At 54.4% G+C, this 17,852-nt stretch overlaps 6 protein-coding genes across 6 annotated transcripts; 3 read left to right on the top strand and 3 right to left on the bottom strand.

Moving 5' to 3' along the window:
• Positions 1-909: 909 nt before the first annotated feature.
• On the top strand, positions 910-4,218 carry UMAG_03832 (uncharacterized protein; the record flags this gene model as incomplete). The annotated part of the gene is made up of 1 exon (XM_011391966.1): positions 910-4,218. The coding sequence occupies one exon, from the start codon at positions 910-912 to the stop codon at positions 4,216-4,218; it is 3,309 nt and encodes a 1,102-aa protein (XP_011390268.1).
• Positions 4,219-4,309: 91 nt separating this feature from the next.
• Positions 4,310-6,811, bottom strand: UMAG_03831 (uncharacterized protein; the record flags this gene model as incomplete). Its single annotated transcript, XM_011391965.1, has 1 exon — positions 4,310-6,811. One exon carries the CDS (start codon positions 6,809-6,811, stop codon positions 4,310-4,312), a length of 2,502 nt encoding a protein of 833 aa, XP_011390267.1.
• Positions 6,812-8,256: 1,445 nt separating this feature from the next.
• Positions 8,257-10,743, bottom strand: UMAG_03830 (uncharacterized protein; the record flags this gene model as incomplete). The annotated part of the gene is made up of 1 exon (XM_011391964.1): positions 8,257-10,743. The coding sequence occupies one exon, from the start codon at positions 10,741-10,743 to the stop codon at positions 8,257-8,259; it is 2,487 nt and encodes an 828-aa protein (XP_011390266.1).
• Positions 10,744-11,422: 679 nt separating this feature from the next.
• On the top strand, positions 11,423-13,291 carry UMAG_03829 (uncharacterized protein; the record flags this gene model as incomplete). The annotated part of the gene is made up of 1 exon (XM_011391963.1): positions 11,423-13,291. The coding sequence occupies one exon, from the start codon at positions 11,423-11,425 to the stop codon at positions 13,289-13,291; it is 1,869 nt and encodes a 622-aa protein (XP_011390265.1).
• Positions 13,292-13,464: 173 nt separating this feature from the next.
• Positions 13,465-15,264, bottom strand: UMAG_03828 (uncharacterized protein; the record flags this gene model as incomplete). The annotated part of the gene is made up of 1 exon (XM_011391962.1): positions 13,465-15,264. The coding sequence occupies one exon, from the start codon at positions 15,262-15,264 to the stop codon at positions 13,465-13,467; it is 1,800 nt and encodes a 599-aa protein (XP_011390264.1).
• A 1,488-nt stretch (positions 15,265-16,752) lies between these two features.
• UMAG_10508 (rRNA-binding ribosome biosynthesis protein UTP23) lies at positions 16,753-17,820 on the top strand (the record flags this gene model as incomplete). Its single annotated transcript, XM_011392027.1, has 1 exon — positions 16,753-17,820. The coding sequence occupies one exon, from the start codon at positions 16,753-16,755 to the stop codon at positions 17,818-17,820; it is 1,068 nt and encodes a 355-aa protein (XP_011390329.1).
• Positions 17,821-17,852: the final 32 nt, after the last annotated feature.

The following is a 17,852-nucleotide window of genomic DNA, read 5'->3' as shown; positions in this document are numbered from 1 at the left end:
GCGAAGTCAAGATCGAAATTCAATCGGGGGCCCGATCAAAGCGAAGGGTTACGATTCGGGGTAAGTAAGTCAGCTGACGGAATCGCGATTTCGAAATAATCGTGACTGTATGATGCAATCACGAATTTTGTCATGTCTCTGACTTGGCGCAAAACTGCCGCCTGAATCGTGAATCGAGCGGAGATCTGGATTTCGTTCGTCTGACTCACGACTGATGGAATCACAGAATGGCACAAGTCGTGCGCCGCGTGGCCGCCGCCTTGAGTCATGAAATTTCTCGTTTTCTCTCGTTGTCAGAAATCCGCAACGTTAAAGTTACTGTTCTTCTGTGATTCAGGATTGACAAAAGATCTCGGGAACTGCCGCCTACTCTCGGAACTGTTTTGGAAGCATCGTTGCACACCTCAAATTGCCGAGCTGTTTTTTGGCCATCCTCGACTCGCACTCACGACTGCTATCATCATAAACATCATAACCCCTCCCTCCTCTTCGATCTGGCAGCTGCACTTCTCACGAGCCTCGATCGGCTCACTTTGGGTCAAAGAGCATCGTGCTGTCCTTTCCGAGTCGACTCATCCTTTGCCCTGGCTCTTCTATTACGTGGTTTCCGAGGTCAACACCCGCGCGTTTCTCCTTGACAACTTCCCCACTCTCGTCCTGACCCTTGGCAGCTCTACTCATTTTTCGGCAAGTTGACTTCCGACGTCGACGCGCAAACCCCTATCAACGCGATCGGTTGGTACGCTGTCGCTTTGCTAGATCGCAATCCACCTGCCTACCTATATAGTCCACTCTGCCAGCCTTGGTCTTTGACTTGCCTCTACTTCAATCCTAGCGGCTCGTATCCCCTTCCTATCCTGACAACTACCCTTCATACTTCATACACATACAAACTCAAGCGTTATCAGCATGACTGTTGCATCCGCATCCAACAACGCCGCCGGCAGTGTCGCCGGGCCCAGCCGTCTCTCGGCCTCACCCAAAAAGACCTTCTACCCTGTCTGGCCACAGTCCCACGATGAAGCAGAGTACTTTGAAGTGCCTCCGGACCACTTCTTGGCTCAGCAACGGGGTTCCAACAAGACTCGTCCCACCAACTCATCAGAGCATCTCTTCGCTCGACGTTTGTCCGCATCATCCGTGTCCACCACCTCTTCCACCCTCGGCCAAGCTTCAATGCCTCTCGCTGGCATCACCGGCCGGTCTGATGCCGTTACTGCCGCTCTCTCCACATCACCTTCGCAAGCTTTGTCCGAGCTAGCCACCGCCGTTCGCTCAGGTATCTCGGCTCTGCCGTCTTCGCTAGGTCACATCAATAACCCTCTAGACCGCCTCGCCGACGCAGTGCCCCGTCCCACTGGCTTCTCCACCGTCGACGAACATATTCCCGACACATCCACGCTAGCTGCCGCTGATTTTGACGTCGATGTACGATCTGGATTTTTGCCCCCAGAGGCGCCTGTACGTCGCCTTAGCGCCCCGTATGCCGAGCATTGGGAGCATGCACTTGACCTCGCCAAACGCATTCCTCTCATGCACGGCGGCGGTGGCACAAAAACTACTCCACATCAGCGACTCCTAGCTCGTCGTTGGCGTCGCTCGATTCGTGAAATGCCCATCTTGCCTCTTTCCGATGAGCTTGCAAATGACATTCGCTACGCACGTCGAGGCCATGTCGTCCTCTCCTTCCTCGCCCACTTTTACATCCACAGTCAGCCGCGCAAAGTCACCGCCGCTCTTGCCGTCGCACCACAGCGCACTTGGCTCAACATGTTCTCTCGCAAAACGCCCGACGACCTCCAAGACGAGCAGGACCTCGCCGATGAGCTTGCTGGCAAGTATATGCGACGCCTTCCCGCTGCCATTGCCGTTCCCTGGGTCCAGCTCTCCCAGAAGCTCGACTTGCCTCCCGTGCTCACTTACGCCACCACAGTGCTCTGGAATTGGGACTATATCGACCCTTCACGCGGCCTCGAACCCGACAACCTCAGCATCGTTGAGACGTTTACTGCGACACCTTCCGAACACCACTTCTTCTTCACCTCGCTCCTCATCGAAGCAAGAGGCGTCGAGGCGCTCGAACTCATGCGTGTCAGCTTGGACGAGGCTTTCGTCGCCGATCGTGTGGCGCGTCGCCGAATCGCTGGCTACCTCAACAGGCTTGCGGTCGTCATTAAGAGCTTGACCAAGCTCCTCCACGATGTTCGCAACGGGTGCGACCCAAAAATCTTCTACTGGGGTATCCGACCTTGGTTCGTTGGTAGCGACACGGTTGACAAGGGTGAAGAAGCTGGATGGCATTTCGAAGGTGTCGACCCAGAGGGTATCAAGCGTGTCTTTTCGGGGCCCTCTGCTGGACAGAGCTCCATGATCCACGCCATCGATGTGTTTTTGGACGTCGATCACACTCGAAGAAAGCAACGCCTTCACCGCCCTGCTGCCACTACTAACGCTGACGCTAGAGGCGCAGATGCCACTTTTATGGAGCGAATGTCGCTCTACATGCCCGGTCACCATCGAGCTTTCCTCTCACACTTGCGCAACATCTCCTTCGACGATGCCGACCAGGACCAAGATGAAGAGCTCCAAGATCTCGAGCCGCGAGAGGCCAACAGCGATGCGGACGGCGAGCAGCAGCTCCGAGAGCTTCCACATCCCATCCGTAGTCTAGCACTCAAAGCCAAATCCGAGGAGCACGACGAAGGTCTTCCAGCAGCGTATGACAACGCGCTTCAGGAGCTCAAAGCTTTACGTGACGAGCATATGAAGGTTGCCTATCTCTACATTGTTGCTCAGGCGCGCGGTTCGCCACCCGACGCCTATGCGCCACTTGCCAAGGGCTTTACCGGTGAGCCCAATGTGGACCGACGCCTGGCTGCTAAAGCCAAGGCGCACGCCGATGCAGAGGCTGAGGCACGTGCAATTCTCGACACCAATTCCAAGGACAACGGAGGAGGAGCAAAGGGAACTGGCGGAACCGACCTGGTGACTTTCCTTCGCGACTGCCGTGTCAACACCATCGATGCACTCATCATGGCCAAGCAAGCTGCTGTCGCTACATCATCGACCTCCACCTCGACTCGTACCCCTGCCAGCACCTCGACCGTCGCCAACACTACGGTCGCTGCCGATGTGGTTGACTCTGCATCGTCGGCCGTCAACGCTGCCGCCGAAAGTTCATCAGGTCAGTCCTCCTCCTCCTTCGCCTCCTCCTTCCTTCCATCTCAGCGTCTGCACAACGTCTCGACTGGGGATGTGTCGGACACCATGGCTGCCCCGCAGAACACGTTGACTGACTCTGTGACACGCCTCTCTCCACCTCGCGATGACGCTTACGACGTGCAGGTCTGGGCCGTTGATGTCTCTGGCCACTCGGACCTGCTCACGGAACTCGAACTGCGCAACCTGACAGCAGACCTGCTTCCTGGAAAAGCCAACGCAGCGGATCGAGAGAAAGTGCTCAAGTACTACCGTCAAGCGGACCGGGTGCGCTCGCTCGTCGCGCGTCTGCTTCCACGCTTACTGCTAGCGACGCACTTCGATGTACCCTATGACGAGGTCCGCTTCAGTGTGACGCGCCAAGGGCGACCGTACATATCTGCTCCGCGGTTGCCGGTTTACTTTGATTTCAACATCTCGCACGACACCGACTGGGTTGTCATGGGCTTCTGTACTTCGCGTCTCGCTGTCAGTGATCGCAATGCGCCACGCGTGGGAACCGATGTGATGGCGTTGCAACTGCCCAAGTACGAACAGGACGTACGCTCGTTCGTTGAGACTATGGATATTGCGCTCACCGCCAGCGAAACCCGATGGGTGCTCGAGCCGCTCACGTGCGCCTCTGGCTGCGGCGCAGAAACGGCGCTCCACAGACTGTTCACGCTGTGGACGTACAAGGAAGCCTACACGAAAAACCTGGGCATGGGATTAGGCTTCGACTTTTCTCGCATCCAATTCGACTTTGCGTCGGCCTCGCAGCCACAGCTCAGCATCGACGCGCAGGTGCAAACGGCGTACAAGTTTGTCGATGTGCTTCTACCGTCATCGGCTGCAGCCGGAGCTGCATCACAGCTCGTCGTATGCCATGGACCTCACTCTAACCTCGACCAGCACATAATTGACAAGCAGATCAGTGCGCACCAGGCACAGCGTTCGCGCTTGCTGCGTGTCATGACGCTCGAGCAGTTGATTGCACAGGTGCGATCGCTCGTCACATAGTGTTCATAGACTTGCTGTGCTCCTCTAAAGTATTTCTTGCCGATTGACCCCGGATGTGCGTCTGATTGAGCTAGATCCGAGTCCAGCTGCGCTAGTGAGTCACCAGCAGCGTCTCGGCCACCACTGGCATTTCATCCACCACCGTCATACACGTGGTTTGCGCAGCATCGTCTTTGCTCTGCTTGCCATCCATGCGCAGTATGCTATCGGCGTACGAGATGAGGACGACTCTTACAGCGCCGAATCTGACCACGTGTTCTGCGTCGGCGGGGATGTAGAATCCGAGTTTCGCGGGGACACATTCAGATTGTGGCGAGTGCGCGCAGGTGTGCGATCGATAGAGTGATGAGTTGGCGAGTCTCATCAGCGCGATATCGAACGAGATCGGTGCGAGCGGCACTAGAGTCGAACCGATCGACTGCACGTGATCGGAAGGTAAAAAGGTACGTGGGATCGGCATTGGTTGTGCGGACGAGGGCCGATTCAACGCCTGACTGTGCGTCTCCATGTACACCCTGTACCGCTTCACCACAGCCTCCCAGGACAGGCTTGGAAGAGGCAACGTCTTGGTCAGCTCACCTCGGGCTTCTGCAGCCACTCTGGATTCCATCGCATCGGCAGCACCCGCTGACGTGTCCCTCTCACCCTTGGGTGGCACAGCAGGTGGAAGAGGTGTTGCCCTCCCACCTGCGCTTCTGTCACCCTCGTCCACAGACCCGCGCACTCGCAACGAGGACAACGAAGTGTTGCGTACCAACGACGTCAGGTTCGCTTGCAACCGCGCCTTGTTCAGCGCCGATACACCCGCCATGTTGTTCTGCGTCGGAGTAGACGTCCGACTTGGAAGCGGCGATTTGCGCGGCGTGCAAGCCTCTTGTGATCCTGCCATTGTGGTTTCGCCAACAGACGTGCTGGTGGACATCGCGGTGGGGGCTTCGATCGAACAGTGCTGCAGAGCAAGGTGAAGCGTTCGTCGGATCATGACATGTTCGGCAGCATCCGACGAGCGAGGTGGACTAGTGTCCGTGTTGACCGTAGTGGATGAAACGCGTTTGCCTACAGCGCGCGGGGAAGACACAATCTCGGACAACGGTGTATCGTCATCGTCATCGTCATCGCGCGTTGCTGATTCGATTTCTGGTGTCGCTAACGTGGTATCCATCCATGTGCCATCCTGAAGCGTCGGCAGCATCAGCCCAGAAACGTCGCACACCGCCACGTCGAAGTCCAACTCCACCACATCGCCGGGCCTCACCGATCGCAGCGTCTCGAGAGATGTGGGCTGCAGTGTCAGCCGTGCTGCCAACTGCGGTTCGAGCTGGATCTGCGCCTGCAACCCAGAAGCTACGGTGACAGGTTGAGTGACAACACGACGCCTCACGAGCTGACTCGTCTGCAACCTCCCCGCTTCACCCAACGCCATCCTCCAGCTGATGTCAAGATGACCCAAAGCATCACCCCTCAAAGCCAATCCCTCCTTAGTCACTCCCAAATCAATCCCACCTTGCATCACTTCCTCCGCCAGCGTCTGATCCTTGTTCTCCGGTGTAAGCACAAACAGATACTGCCTCACATCGCCATCTGCCAATACCTGGTCTGTGCCTCTTAAAATCCACATGTCCTCATCACCACGATCAGCATCGTTGAGACTCGGCCGGTCCACACTCACCCACTTCCATCCAGGTGCAGGCTTTAGCGTAAGCTCATTCAACACCAGTGCGGCTCCATTACCAGCCGTGTTCTGCACCTGGACTTCCAACTCAACCCTCTTCCTGACCGCTGCATCCGGATGGAAAAGCGAGCTTGCATGTCTCGGCTGGTGCACCTTGGTGCGCACCGAAATGGGCGATCTGTCGACCGAGAACTTGTAAAACTTGCGGAACGATCTCTCCACCCAAGCCACGTCGCCATCTTGCTGCAGCGGCGACTTGTATCCCACCGTGCAGACGAGCACGTGCGGACCTAAATCTTTGATATCGTACGCGAGCGACGTTTCCAATGCCTGAGCTGTACGAAGCTCCCACACTGGTCGACCTTTATCCTGGTCCGGTTCGGGCGAGTAGCGAGTAGGTGTGGGAAGGATCACATGCGCAAGTTGAACCCATCTTCCGCCCTCTTGTGTGTGCGGATCCGAGGCTCCCACTTGCATCTCTACTCGAAGGCTCGGTTCGCGAACAGCGGTAGATGACTCGTTACGAACGCAGAGGTACGTGCGGAACGTTTCGCCGAGGTAGAGCGTGCCGAACGAGTTGGGTAGAACGAGCAATTCCGAGATGGGGAACTGGTCTGCGGGCGAGGGCGACGTGTCCCATCGGTTGGATAACAGGTCGTGCGAGGCGGCGTCGTCGATCCCTTGTGCCACGGCTGTAATGAGCTCATCGTGATAGGTCGAATGGCGGTCGCAGTACGGCTTTTCCGAGACAGCAAGAGAAGGCGCCGACGTACGCATCACTTTGAGCGAGACAAGATGCGGACCTGCATTCTGAGCGGCCGCAGAGGACGACGACGACGCGTGTGCGCGGGGAACATTTTGAAGTGGCACACGAGGTGCTCCAGATGCTACCGCGGCAGGCGATGCTATGCTCGACGCCATGCCAACATGTACCGCTTGCACGCCCTTGGTTTCGCCCTGTTTGTGTTGGCTATGGGTTCAGAAGATCGGAAAGTAGCGTCGATAAAGCTGCGAGAAGAAAGTGTGTGGTTGAAAGAAGTTCAAGAGAAACAAGGGTTCAAGGCACGAGGCACGAGAGCGCGATGTGGGGCCGTGCCATCAGCCAGGGTATTTTCCTACTTATTTTTGTTGGATCGCTTCTCTGCACACAACCACCAAACCGCGTGCCGCACGCCGCAGTCACGAGTCACGAGTGACGATAATCGTGAATCTGGTGGTGACACATCAAGTTCAAGTTCAGGCTGATTTGCCATCAAGCAAGAGAGGTCTCGACGACAATAGCGTACACTTGTCGATGCTAAGACACAGGTTTCCAACATCCATGCTTTCTTGAACCGGGGAGAAGTGGGGAAAGGGGAGATTGAGTGTCTCCGGCGGGCGTCAAAAATGCTGAGCGACCCGTTGCAATCGTAAATGTATACAGTATTTCGCGCGACAATACACCGTCGATCATGTGGCGATGCACAGGCCGGACAAGCCTGTGCTGTGACTTGTCCGACTAACTTAGGCTTTCGACAAAACGCCTGCTCACATTCCAGAAGCATCGCTTGAACAAGCTTGGAAGCGGAAGGGAAACTCAATCTGTTGTATCCAATGAAGAAGGGGCAGACGATGCGCGCCAAAGTGATTCGAGCCTGTGCCGTTTGCTGACCAAGTGCAAGGCCGGTGTCTATTCAACTTATGGTCAAGGAGATGACAATGAAACTCTCTTGTAGCCTCTGCAAATCGTGTAGCTTCCTCGTTGCTTTCGCTATGCTCGCTGACTCTATCGGGATCGCGCGTCCCGACCTCGCCTTACGCAACCACCTATGGTGCCAGCATCTCGAGGCTCTTGTGCTGACCGACTTGGGATCATTTTGATAACGACCTAATCTCGATGGCATCCGTACTTCCGTAGCATCGTCCCGTCTCTCGAACTAAGCTTTGGCTAGTCGAGCCGTGGCTCAACAGTTTCAGATTTCAGTCGACATGGGTGGACATCCGCGCTCAATGTTCGACTTGAGCTCACGCAGCCACTAGAGCAGATTGCCTCTTGCTGTGTACGCCGCGCAGAGCTTGAAGTTTGTCGTCACGGTCAGAATCGCGAATGGTATGAAACGGATGGGCCGCAATCGTGATTGGTTGAGCACGCGTGCTGCGTGGCCGGTCAAAAGTATCGTCGTGACGAGCAGCAGCAATCGAGTGCTCGATTGGTGTTCCTCAGACAGACCGCGTCCTTTCCCTCGCAACGCAGCCCAGCAATGTCATCAAATGACGTCTTGTTAGTGACGCTGAAGTCTATGAATTGCCTCACGCATCACAGTCTATCGAGCGGTACAGTGCTGACGAGATGCGAGCGACTATGCACGACGCCTTGTGCATCTCGCTTAAAGCTCTATCGTACCCTCGCGTTGCGTCATGAACTCTTTCATATGCGAATCTGCCATCCACAACCCCAACACCACCACCAACGCAATCACCACAACACTCGCCACCTGCGCAGCACTCACGCCATCCCACCACAGCACCACACCATCTGGTATCATCCTTCCCATCTTCGCCACCGCACCTTCTGCCTCGATCAACCTGCGCTTCTGCTGCAGTCGCCACCGCTTGTGTGCCTTTGGATCGTCCAACTCGATCTTGAGCTTGTGTACCACGCCTGGTCGGGTGTCCGTATGTTGAACGAAGAGCGTCTGGAGTTGGGCGTTGAGCGTCGTTTCGGCATCAGTGGTGGTGATGCTGAAACGTTTGTTTTTGTAGTGGTACGCGGGGAGGAAGATCTCTGTGGTCGTCGATTGAACACCGCCGTTGTCCGCGTAGTTCTTCCAGTGCACCTCAAAGAACAGCGTCTCGACATCGAACTCGGTATACACCTGCACTCCAGCTACCTTGACCGCATACGGTCGAATGATGACATCCAGCACACGTCCGCCCTGGTACAATTCATCCTCTTCGTGCTCTGCATTCCTAAAGTCCTGCTTCAGCCCCACCGTGGCACGAGAATCACCATTGGTGATACTGAAATCTTCGAAATTCCACCCATCGCCGTACTCGACGCGGTTGTCAGGGTTGTAATTCCACAGCGTGAATCCAAGTGCGAGCTTCTCCATGGCATTGATGAGCGCGTCCATCAACTCGTGCTGCTTGGAATAGTCTCCTGTCCTGTAAGCGTGTTTGTGGTTGATGTCGAATGGCAGGCCTACCTCGCCAATGATCATGGGTACCTTACCCAACGATGCGTATGCGAGCTCTTGGATCTTGCGCATTTGGGCGAGGTAATTCTTTTTCAGTCCCGTGACGCCAAAGTAGAGCGCCGTGAGTGGAAATGCGCCTCGACTGAGAGCCTGGACATTGACGCTCATCCAGCTGTGCACTTTGCCAAAGAGCACGTTGAGGTCGTAAAAGTGAGGAGCGTAGACGAACTGCGCCTCTCCACCGGGTCGGGGTGTATCGATGAGAGTTTTTACTGCATACGTTTGACTGTAGGCTGCTTGCTTGTACTGTGCAGCGACGGCAGCATCTTGGATTTCGCAAGCGGGAATCCAGGGAGGAATAAACTCGTTCGGAATCGGCTCGACAAACGTCAGTGCCGAACGACGCTTGCGATTGACGCGCTCAGCGAAGCGGCTGAGGAAAGGCGCGAAGCAGTCCCGATACCATTCGATGCGCTCCCCCTCACGCCCTTGTCGATGGTCCTTTTCGAAGTAGTCATACTGAAGCACTACGGGTACGTTCTTGGATTCGTCCCACTCCCACACTCCATGAGCTCGCCATATACACATGCCTAGTCCTCTCGCCGGACAGCTCTCTTGATCGGACGCGCCCGAAGCAGGCAGCCAGCACGTTTTGCCCTTCGGATCCAGCGTCGCCATATGAGAGACGCGCGTGGGAAAAGGCCACGACTTGACGTAGAACTTGACCTGCTGCTTGTATCCGCTACCCAGCGCCAGCGCTTGGATCAGCGAAGGATAATGGCCGATATGAAGATCCGTGTCGTAATTGAACGCGTGGAAGTCGTGCAGATTGATGAGACCTCGATGCGGCTCGTTCATAGGCTCAAAGCCAAGATATGCTTCCATATGTGCTAGTCGATCGGCTAGCTGACCAAACGCTTCCATGTAACAAGACTGGAGGAAAGTCTGGATCCCAACTTGCTCGTCGCCATGTTTGATCGACAACTTTGGAGCAAGTGCATCTCCTGCCCAAAAGAGCGTAGCCATGGTACTTGCAGCCAGTTTCTGATAGCCTGATGGCCACAAAAAGGCGCCACCAGCTTCCTTGTCCTTCTTCCCCGCCTGTACCTTAGCTTCTCGCTTCTGCTTTTCGTCCACACAGTGAATGTACGCAGCGCCTGTCTCGGTGAAAGCATGGATATCCATTCCTGCAAGCTCAAACGTCCACCCAGGCGCTCCTGATCCGCCGCTGAAGCGCGACCATACATCCTGGTGTGCGCATAAAAAGCATTTCAAGCCGTATTCTGCCATCAACTCGAAGAGCTTTTGCAGGTATTCTATGTATTCCATATCTATATCTTGCAAGCGTGCGCCCTTGTGTGCAAGCGATTCCCATGTTACCAATAGTCGGATGAGCGAGAACCCCCAAGTACGCAATCGTGCAAAGTGCAACCGAGCTTCGGAAAGCGGAAAAGGTCGTCCGACGAACGAGACGACGCGATGTGATTCATAGAACCCTTCGTGCAGATGCGAGAGACCGTTGGGCGTCGTCGGAAGCTTGCAAGACCCAGCGACGTTGACTCCGTGCAGATGGACGGTGCGACCGAACGAATCCACAAACCGTCCGTCCTGTATTCGGAGGCCCGACGAGCCAAGAGCAGCTTCAGACAGATCGTTGGCCGCGTAATCACCTGGCATCCTTGCAGAGAACCCTGTGCGTGATGGTACGAGTAGCCGTAGAAAGAAGCAGTTCAAGCAATCATCAGTGATCACGAAGGGAAAGGCAGACCGAACAAACGGCGAGCATGGGCAACGCTTGAGTTCAAGCGGCTGGTTGGCCTGTGCGTCAGCAACAAGATGAATTGCACAGTGTGGGACATACTCGTGACTTACGAATCTACTCACGACGCACAACCACGAACCACGAACCACGAACCACGAACCAGGAACCACGAACCACGAACGCCAAGAGTGATGTGTTAATTTGATCTTCTCGACAATAATCCGAGTCGTAAGTCGTGAGTGTGAGCCGAATCGAAAATCACGAATCGTGAATTGGCTTCAAAAATTCGCCGAGCCAGAGTCACGGGAGTCACAGAGTGTTTCACGATTCGGCAACTCGTGACTGACGACTCGTGACTGATGTGCGCGTGGCGAATTAGTTTGATATGTTAGGCTGTTGTTTCTCGGCTTGGTACCTCCACATCTCCGTATTCCCGTGTTCCGACATAAAGTTATACTTCTCCTCAATTTAAGGCTTCTGCTGTAGCTATCCTGGAGCAATCCTTCATGTTTCGCCATCTTGTCGTCATCTTTTTCTACGACATTACAGTAGCACCCATATGCAAGAGAAGCTCGGCCGTGCCCTTTCGGAAGCATGCTCGCAACTCTACTTTCCAAAATGCTGCCGTTGGCAGAAGATCCTTTCCCACCGACGCACAGCGCAGGTTCCGAATTCGAAGGCTTCTTCATCCGCCTAGAGTCGCACTCGGGTCGCTCGCAGCCTACACATCATCAATGCGACCCATGTTTAAGCCCCATGAGCTTCACTTCTAGAGCTTGTCTGAGATCGTCGCCGTCTCACATACCACGTTCGTGGTCAAAACTTGACAATGGCGAACCACCCTGCAGCTCACCAGGACTGCTACGAAGACGCCGACCTCGAACATCGTCCACATCTTCCACATCCTCCGCAGATTCATCTTCATCTGGCTCTTCAGCACATGCTCCGAATTCGCCAATACCGGCATCACGCAGAGTATCGCGTGATGCGGATCGCACCCGTTGCGAGATTGAGCCAACCTCGACAATGCTGACAGACATGGATCCCGTTTTGGCCACCCCTGATTCGGGCGTTGCAAGAGCTCTGCAGTCCAGCCAGCCGCGTCAGGATTTCATGACTTCGCTACCGACTTGGCCACCAGGAGACTTGATACTTGTGGTGTGCGAGTTGCAGTCGGCACCCGTCGACCAACGGATATGTATCTACCTGAGGTGGATTGTGCATGGCGAAGAAGCTGCGCTGCACAACGCATTATACTCGCATACGACTTGGTCGAAGAGAGAGGAGAAATTGCCGCGCAATGCCTCCCGAGCGCCAAAAGAGGGACAGAGCTTCGAAATCGTCAAGTACATCCCGTCTTGGCAGCTTAAGATGGGCGCTCGAGCGGGATGTTTTGCAGTGCAGCCGTTTCGAATCGACCTCGTAGACGCGTTGGCCGATGCGGAACCGGAACTGGGGTTCTTGGAGGTAACTTCGGATGGGAATGTGGTGGTGGACTTGACATTGCTCAACGAAGAACGATCAACAGATGGGAAGAAGGTGGACACTCGAGTTAGGCTGAGGAGCACAAAGTTTTGTCCTTGGCGATCGCGGTCGGGGATACCGATGGGAAGTCGAGGACCGGAAGGATGGATCCAACACCTAGGTGCATTTCTACCTTTGCATTGGTATGTGCATTCATCTTCTGCACCAGCGATGTTCTCCTTGGAACACCTCGCGCCCGACTCGGCGCGTCTCGAACTGGATAATGCGATTGCAGCAGGACGAGGTTTGTTGCATGTTGAAAAGAATTGGGGTCAATCATTCCCCTCGGGCTGGATGTGGGCTCACGCTGCTTCGCCTCTACCGGACCCAAACGTACGGCCGTCTTACTCTTCTACACCTGATTCCATCCACCTCTCTTTGGCTGGTGGCTCCATCCTCGGCCTCACAGCATTCCTCGTTGGCATACATATCATACAAGACCATGCCGAGTTCCACTGGCATTTCGCTCCACCCACCGCACTCGCCCCCAAGCTTCACTGGCCTTCAACATGCGCCTCGGAAAAGGTCTGCTACGGTCCAGGCCTCAGAATCAAACGCGATTTCACATGCAAGAAATTTGTCATCGACCTATGGAATCTTACGCAATGGGCTAGTGTCGAAATCCAAGGTGACCAACATAGCTTTGCAACCCAAATCCCAGGCCCAAGAAACGGCGCTTGGTCTCCAGCTTATTGCCATCACAGCTACAGGTGTAGCGCAAACGTAGTACTGAGGCAAAGACACGTACGCAACATCCTCGCGCTGCCGTGGAAAGTGGCCAAACATCCATCCAGCTACATGAGCTCAGTGAAGGATTTTTGGATCAATGCAGCACAACCAACACAGACCGCGTGCGACCTTCTCGGCTGGAACAAGGTCGCCGAGGTCAGATTGCACGACAGGGTCGCGCTCGAGTTCGGCGGTGATTTTGCACAGTAAAGCGGACCTGGCCGGGATGCTTCGGCCCATTTACATGTGGTTGCAGTGCAGTCAAGTAGAGGCATAGACAGAGTCGACGAAATGTAAACGTTGGCTAGGTTCATGTGTTTGTTGACGACAAAGACTGAAACATCAAGCGAGAACACGACACGGATGAATGTCCTTGTCGAACCTCAACCGATCGTAAAAGGCTGGTATGATGGGATCTCCAAGGCAGCATGACTTGTTGATGGCCTCTGAGGCGATTTCGGCGGTCGTTTGGGCACATTGCTCGTACCACCCATCGAGTTTCTCCTCCTTCTCCTTTGTTCTAGGATCTTGGCTTTGCTGATCCACATCTCCGCCTCGCTGTCCGTGGTCTTTTCGATATTGGGTATGTCCAACTGGGTTTTGCAACACTCTCTCTCCTTGTGGCTCTCTAAAGCGGATGCTTCAGCAGAAGCGGCTGACCAGTGCGTGTCGCCCGAGCCGATCGAGTTGCGTCGAAATTTGTTCTTAGACGAGCTGGCTGGCGCGGTGGCGAGGCGGGGCTGGAGTATCGCGTGTTGGCCGCGCATCACACCGGAGATAGTGGTGGTGCCTGTGCGGTCAAAGGGAGACAGAGGACGCTGAACGTCGAGCTGGCTAGCTTGTTGGCGTAGACGGTCGGCGGCTGAGGCTGTTTTTGGGCGACGTGGCAATTTGTAAGGCGATGACGCTTTCGTTTTGCCAAAATTAGTGGCAGGAGCCGTGTTCAATGCCGGTATGCTGTTCGACATGCGCTGTATCGCATATGCATCGACAAGCGTCGACGAACTGTCTACATGCGAACGAGACTCCACAGGCGAAAGCGGGGACGCTCTTGGATTCACGAATTGCAGCTTGCTTCCACTGTTCCGCCAATCCGCCGTTGCGTTGGCAGGGCTATTCTGGAGGCCCGTCAGCGCGCTGCCGATACTGAAGCCTACATCCTCGGATTGTCTGGGATAACTCGCAGATGGAATGGGCATAAGCGGAGACATGGTGATTGCTGACGCACTTTCCATGGTGCCTGGTCGAGTGACATTGTGACCTTCAGCAAGAGAAGCGTTCTGTGCAAATGCATGGATGCCTCTAGGCCTGAAGACAGGCTCAGGCTCATGTGTCAACAGTGCTGAATGATTTGACACAGTCAACGGCAGATTGACCGTTTCGTCACTTGTATGCTTTCGAGTGGGTCTGTAGGAACGATCGATCGGATCAGTCAAAAGCGGCTGACGATGCTGCCGACGGCGCAAGAGTCGGACCACGAGCAGAGCAAAGGTGAACCCAAGCACGGCCGCTCCAACTCCGATGCCGGCATACATTGTGTTCGGGTCATGTGTTGTAGATGGTGGCGGTCTGTTAATTACGCCGTCATTCGGTGCGAGATTCGAGCCATCAGTAGGCACAGAAGTAGCTGAAAAATGGTTGCTGTTCGCACTACAAGATCTGAGTTGGTCAGATGAAGGAAAGCTGAACCAATCGAAGAAGAGCGAAATTTCGTTGGCATCGCCTCCTTTACCTTCCGACAATGGCAATGGACTTAAGGTTGCTGTGTGGTTTGTACATGAGAGTCCTGTGAGGTGGAAGATCGTCTTTTGAAAAGCTTGTTTGTCGCCGTAGGGAGCCGAAGCGGTCGCCTCAGCGGCAGTCACTTCAAAGTAGGAAGAGGTGCCGTTCTCGAGTTTAACTTGGAACTTTGTGCCGCTCGCCTTGTAAAGTAGACCAAGAGTCAGAGAGTCGCCGGGGAATGTGAAGCTGAGGAGCGCATCGGTGCGATTTGTGGTGACGGCTGAGCCGTTGAAGGCCACAGAGTTTCGGACGACAGTCCACGAAGACTGTTGCTGATTCTGATACGGGGAAGGGCCAGGAGAAAAGACGATTCCAGGGTCGGCGTCATCGAGTCGTGTCCTTTTAGCGGGATCTTCCGTGGTCTCAGTGTCACCCTCCCTTTTTGCGATGATCCGAACCATTTTGATGTGTTTACCTCAACGCTGTTGGAAAAGTTATGCAAAGGAAGGTGGTGGATGAAAGGAAAGGTGGAGAAGTAACGCAAACTATGATCGCGAATGGATCAGAACAGAACAGAAGAGACTAACAGCGCTGAGAAGAAGGGTGTAAGCAGAGGTGTTGCATCCGTGAAGCTCCGAACCAACTCAGCACTTGTCACCAGCATTGTGGGGCTGTCAAGCAAACAATCGTGAATGGCACCATCCGAGATCGAGCTTCCGCACCGACTCTGAGCCGGCGTGGGTACCACAATCGTGAATGATGGTGGGAAAACTCATCGATGAGCATTTGCTACTTCATATAGCCACCAATTCAAATTTGCGTATACTGTACCTACAATCTGTGAATGTCTGGCTATCCCAGCATCGACTGGTACAAGAGCTGGATAGCCCACACTGCAGCCACTGATCCGCAAAATCATTGGCAGCAAGACTGATGACAAGCAAATGACAAGCGGTGCGTTCCAAATGTCACCTTCCTCTATGAGAACAGAGAAGCAAGTGAATTTCCAGGGTGAGCCAAACGTTCGGAGTAGCCGTCTGAGAGGGCGTAGCCAGCCAGAGCACTCGTGACTGCGCATTCTGGCCCACCAACACGGAGCTGTCCAAAGTCCCATGGCAAGTGTCAATGAGTGCTTCCGTCCGGATCAAGCATACAGACTAAGGTCATGTGATGTGGTGAGCTTTCCCACGATCGGTTTGATCGAGTTGTGAGTTGTATATTTTCCGACAGCTCATATCGTGATTCATTCACGATTGTAGCAAAGCCAGATAAAAGCCCTTCTTCAAGCCCACCCGAACTTTTGTGTTTCAGCGGGACAAAGTGAACCTCGCACGGATAGGCAAGGGGCAGGCGAAGGTCTCAATCACGAATGTATCATACCGAAATTTGGCGTCCACGGGCACACTGGGTGGGAACTCTGGGTGCACTCGTCAACAAAAGATGATGTACAGTCGTGAGTACAGTACAGTGCAGTGCATGACGACGCCATCATAAACATCGCCTTGCTCCACGCTCCGTGCTTTTTGCCTTGTGCTCGCATTCGTGATTCGTGATTCGTGATTCGTGATTCGTGATTCGTGATTCGTGATTCGTGATTCGTAAAAACAAAAACTCGTGCTCTTGTGATTAGCTTGTGATCTTACACCTTGACAGGCGCGTAAAATAAGCCCCTCGTGTCTCTCGTGTCTTGCTTGTCTGTGGTCCGAATCACGAATGCCGACATGATTCACGATTCACATTGATTTCTTGAAATTTTGAGAAGATCTTGCCTCCACCCTGCGAGAAGAACACGAAGAAAAAGAGGAAAAAGTTGCAAAGACCCTTCATTGCTTGTTTTTGCCTGCTCGCAACCCAGCATCGCTCCAGGCCACCACCGTCCTCGCTCCCCCGTTTCATTCTCGTCATCCTCTACCTCATCCACACCGCTATCGCGGGGCAATCTTATCAAAATGAGACAGCGTCGTGCCAAACTGTATCGCAAGATGCTTCACGCATACCAGCTCCAATTCGGTTTCCGTGAGCCCTACCAGCTTCTCATCGACGATACCTTCTCGCTCGCTCTCAGCCGGTACAAGATCTCTGACCCGCTCAACCAATTCAGTAACGTTCTGCAGTCGAAAAAGATCAAACCGCTCATCACACAATGCTGCATGCAAGCACTCTACGCTCTCGGAAAGCAAGCGCAGTCTACTGTCGACATGGCCAAGCAATGGGAGCGAAGGATGTGCAATCATCGAGATGCCATCGATCCGCAGCGATGCATCAAGGAATGCGTCGGAGACAAGAACAAACATCGTTACATTGTAGCCTCTGAACAGGGCGAGTTGAGGCGAGATCTCAGGCTGGGTGTTGCAGGATTACCCATGATGCATTTCACACAGGCAGTCATGGTGCTGGAACCTATGAGTCCGTTGACCAAGAGCAAGATCGAAGAAAAGGAGGAGCAAAAGTTGAGTTTGCCGCTCAGTGAAGCTGCGTTGTTGAAGAGTGTGCCCAATGTCGAGCTCGACATTGTTGGTGCTGCTGCTAATGATGCAGCGGAAACGGACGCAGTAGAAGCCGGCCAGGCAGAAGCAAACCAAGAGGCTGGTTCAAGAAGGCGTAAGCGCAAAGCACCCAATCCTTTGTCGGTTCGCAAACCCAAAACCCCGCGTCTGAGCATGGACGATAAACTGAAAAGAGAACAGGAGTTGAAGAAGCAGAAACAACGTGCAGCTGCACGCGCGAGATTGCAAGCGTCCAGCTCGAACGCTGATAACGCCCAAGGTGCAACAACTCACAGCGCCAGGAAGAAGAGAAGACGCTCGAGTACGACCAAGAATCGCGCCACTGAAACTGCTCAAAGTGGATCATCGACACCTGCACCAGCGACCGACAAGAAATCCCAGAGCGAGCAGAAGCTTGTCGCCGCCGAAACAAACGGCCAACCAAGAAACAAGAGACGCACCAGATCTCACAACGCCGCAAATAACGCTAAGCCCGTCGACGGTGCACCAGCAGAACCCGTCTCAGCATAACGCGCCGCGACTCACTCATACCCTTACCACTG

The sequence above is a fragment of the Mycosarcoma maydis genome, chromosome 10 (assembly GCF_000328475.2).
Source record: "Mycosarcoma maydis chromosome 10, whole genome shotgun sequence".
NCBI classification, from domain to species: Eukaryota; Fungi; Basidiomycota; class Ustilaginomycetes; order Ustilaginales; genus Mycosarcoma; species Mycosarcoma maydis.
Note: the sequence above shows the minus strand (reverse complement) of the source record. Positions and strands in the feature narration are given on the sequence as shown.